The following is a 1679-nucleotide window of genomic DNA, read 5'->3' as shown; positions in this document are numbered from 1 at the left end:
GGGCAAGGGGTCCCTGGGTAACCAGCCGCCCCACCCCAGAGCTGGGCGCATCTCACTGCTGGGCGAGGGGTCCCTGTGTAACCAGCCGCCCCGCCCCAGAGCTGGGCGCATCTCAGCGCCGGGCGAGGGGTCCCTGTGTAACCAGCCGCCCCGCCCCAGAGGTGGGCACGTCTCAGGGCCGGGCTAGGGGTCCCTGGGTAACCGGCTGCCCCGCTCCAGAGGTGGCTGCATCTCAGTGCTAGAGCCAGCAGGACCAGCTGAAGTAGGAGCAGCAGCCCTGGGGGGTGGAGGCAAGGTGAGATGCTGCCCAGATGCACAGCCAAGAGTCCCTGCCCCCCACAGCTCTGGAATGAACTGACAAGAGATGGGAGGGGAAACTGAGGCAGAGCGCAGCAGTGTGACCTGCTGAAGGTGACCAGAAGGACACTGGCAGAGTTGGGAATAGAACCCAGGTGTCCTGGCCACTAGAGTCTGTCAGTTAGAGGCCTGAGGGAAGAGGGGGACGGTGGGGTACTGGGGGGACCCCAGGGGATGGGGGCATTGGGCTGGGTACCTGAATGCGCTGGACATGGGCTCGAAGGGATTAAGAGGGCCGGGCCCGGGGCCTTACCTGGCTCTGACGGCGTGGCCCTGCCGGGCGCTGCCCCCAGCCCCGCTGGTGTTGAGCGTGGTGGCGATGGACGACGTTCGCTGGGGCACCTGGCAGTGGGGAAGCAGAGCGGTGAGTGGGGGGTCGGCCCCAGGAATCCTCCCCCCCGGTGGAAGGCGGCTCAGGCCCCGTTACCTTGGGTGGGGCCTCGAGCTCGGTGCGGGCCCAGGGCCCCCGCGGGTCGGTGGGGCCGGGCCGGGCGGGCGGGGCGGGTGTCTCCGAGGTGGGGTCCGAGTTCTGGCGGATCATGGGGGCGCGGGGCGGCGCCGGGGCCGCCGGGTCCTGCACCGGGAAAGCCGCCACGTTCTTGGTGGGCTGGTCCTGCAGGGACTGGGAGCGCGGCACCGGCGCGGCGTAGGGCTTCAGCGGCACCCGGTGCGCCAGGTGGCTCTGCGGGGAGGGGAGTGTAGAACCAATGTGAATGAAATTGTTTTTAGTTATTCACTGTACCATTGTAACTTCTGTTCATCATTTCATTACACTTGCCATTTTGCCTACATTGTAACATTGTAACTTCTGTGCAATATTGTAACTCAAAACCCATTTTAAAATGCTGACTCCATTTTGTAGAAGGCTTGTGCTGCAGCCTCCATTTTTGCAAGCCATACTGTAATGTTATTAGTCTAGTTGAGATGTGTGAATGAGGGATGCATGGGTGATAGAATCAACCTCCAGCACCAGCCCGTCCTGATGAGATAAAGTTCAAATACCAACGGCTGAAGAACTAGACAACAGCCCTAACTCAAGCAAGAAGCATCCACCCTAAAAAGAAACAACAGAAGGAAGATCAAAGCCAGGTCCCAGGCTGACAGTCACGCCTGCAATTGACGGGTGATCAAGCACCAAACCCAGAGGCGGCGTGACACAGCGAGACCTAGAGACTTTGAATCCAAACTAAACTCCTATAAAAAAGGAAGGGTGAGATGAGAGACTTTGGGTAACGTTCTGCTATCAACATCAAGGAGCATCGGTGCGCGCCCGACAGAGACCCGGCTCCTCCTCGTGCTCAGCTTTCCTGGCCAGTTAGCTG

The 1679-nt window shown here is 60.8% G+C and overlaps 1 protein-coding gene across 1 annotated transcript; it reads right to left on the bottom strand.

Moving 5' to 3' along the window:
- Window positions 1-92: 92 nt before the first annotated feature.
- Window positions 93-1079, bottom strand: LOC113408583 (misshapen-like kinase 1; the record flags this gene model as incomplete). Its single annotated transcript, XM_026661914.1, has 2 exons — window positions 93-699; window positions 785-1079. Coding segments are annotated over 2 exons (388 nt in total), but the record flags the coding sequence as incomplete, so codon positions are not given.
- Between the last annotated feature and the right edge of the window lie 600 nt (window positions 1080-1679).

The sequence above is a fragment of the Terrapene carolina genome, unplaced genomic scaffold (assembly GCF_002925995.2).
Source record: "Terrapene carolina triunguis isolate 2854851 unplaced genomic scaffold, T_m_triunguis-2.0 Scaffold19461, whole genome shotgun sequence".
In the NCBI taxonomy this organism is placed as follows: Eukaryota; Metazoa; Chordata; order Testudines; family Emydidae; genus Terrapene; species Terrapene triunguis.
Note: the sequence above shows the minus strand (reverse complement) of the source record. Positions and strands in the feature narration are given on the sequence as shown.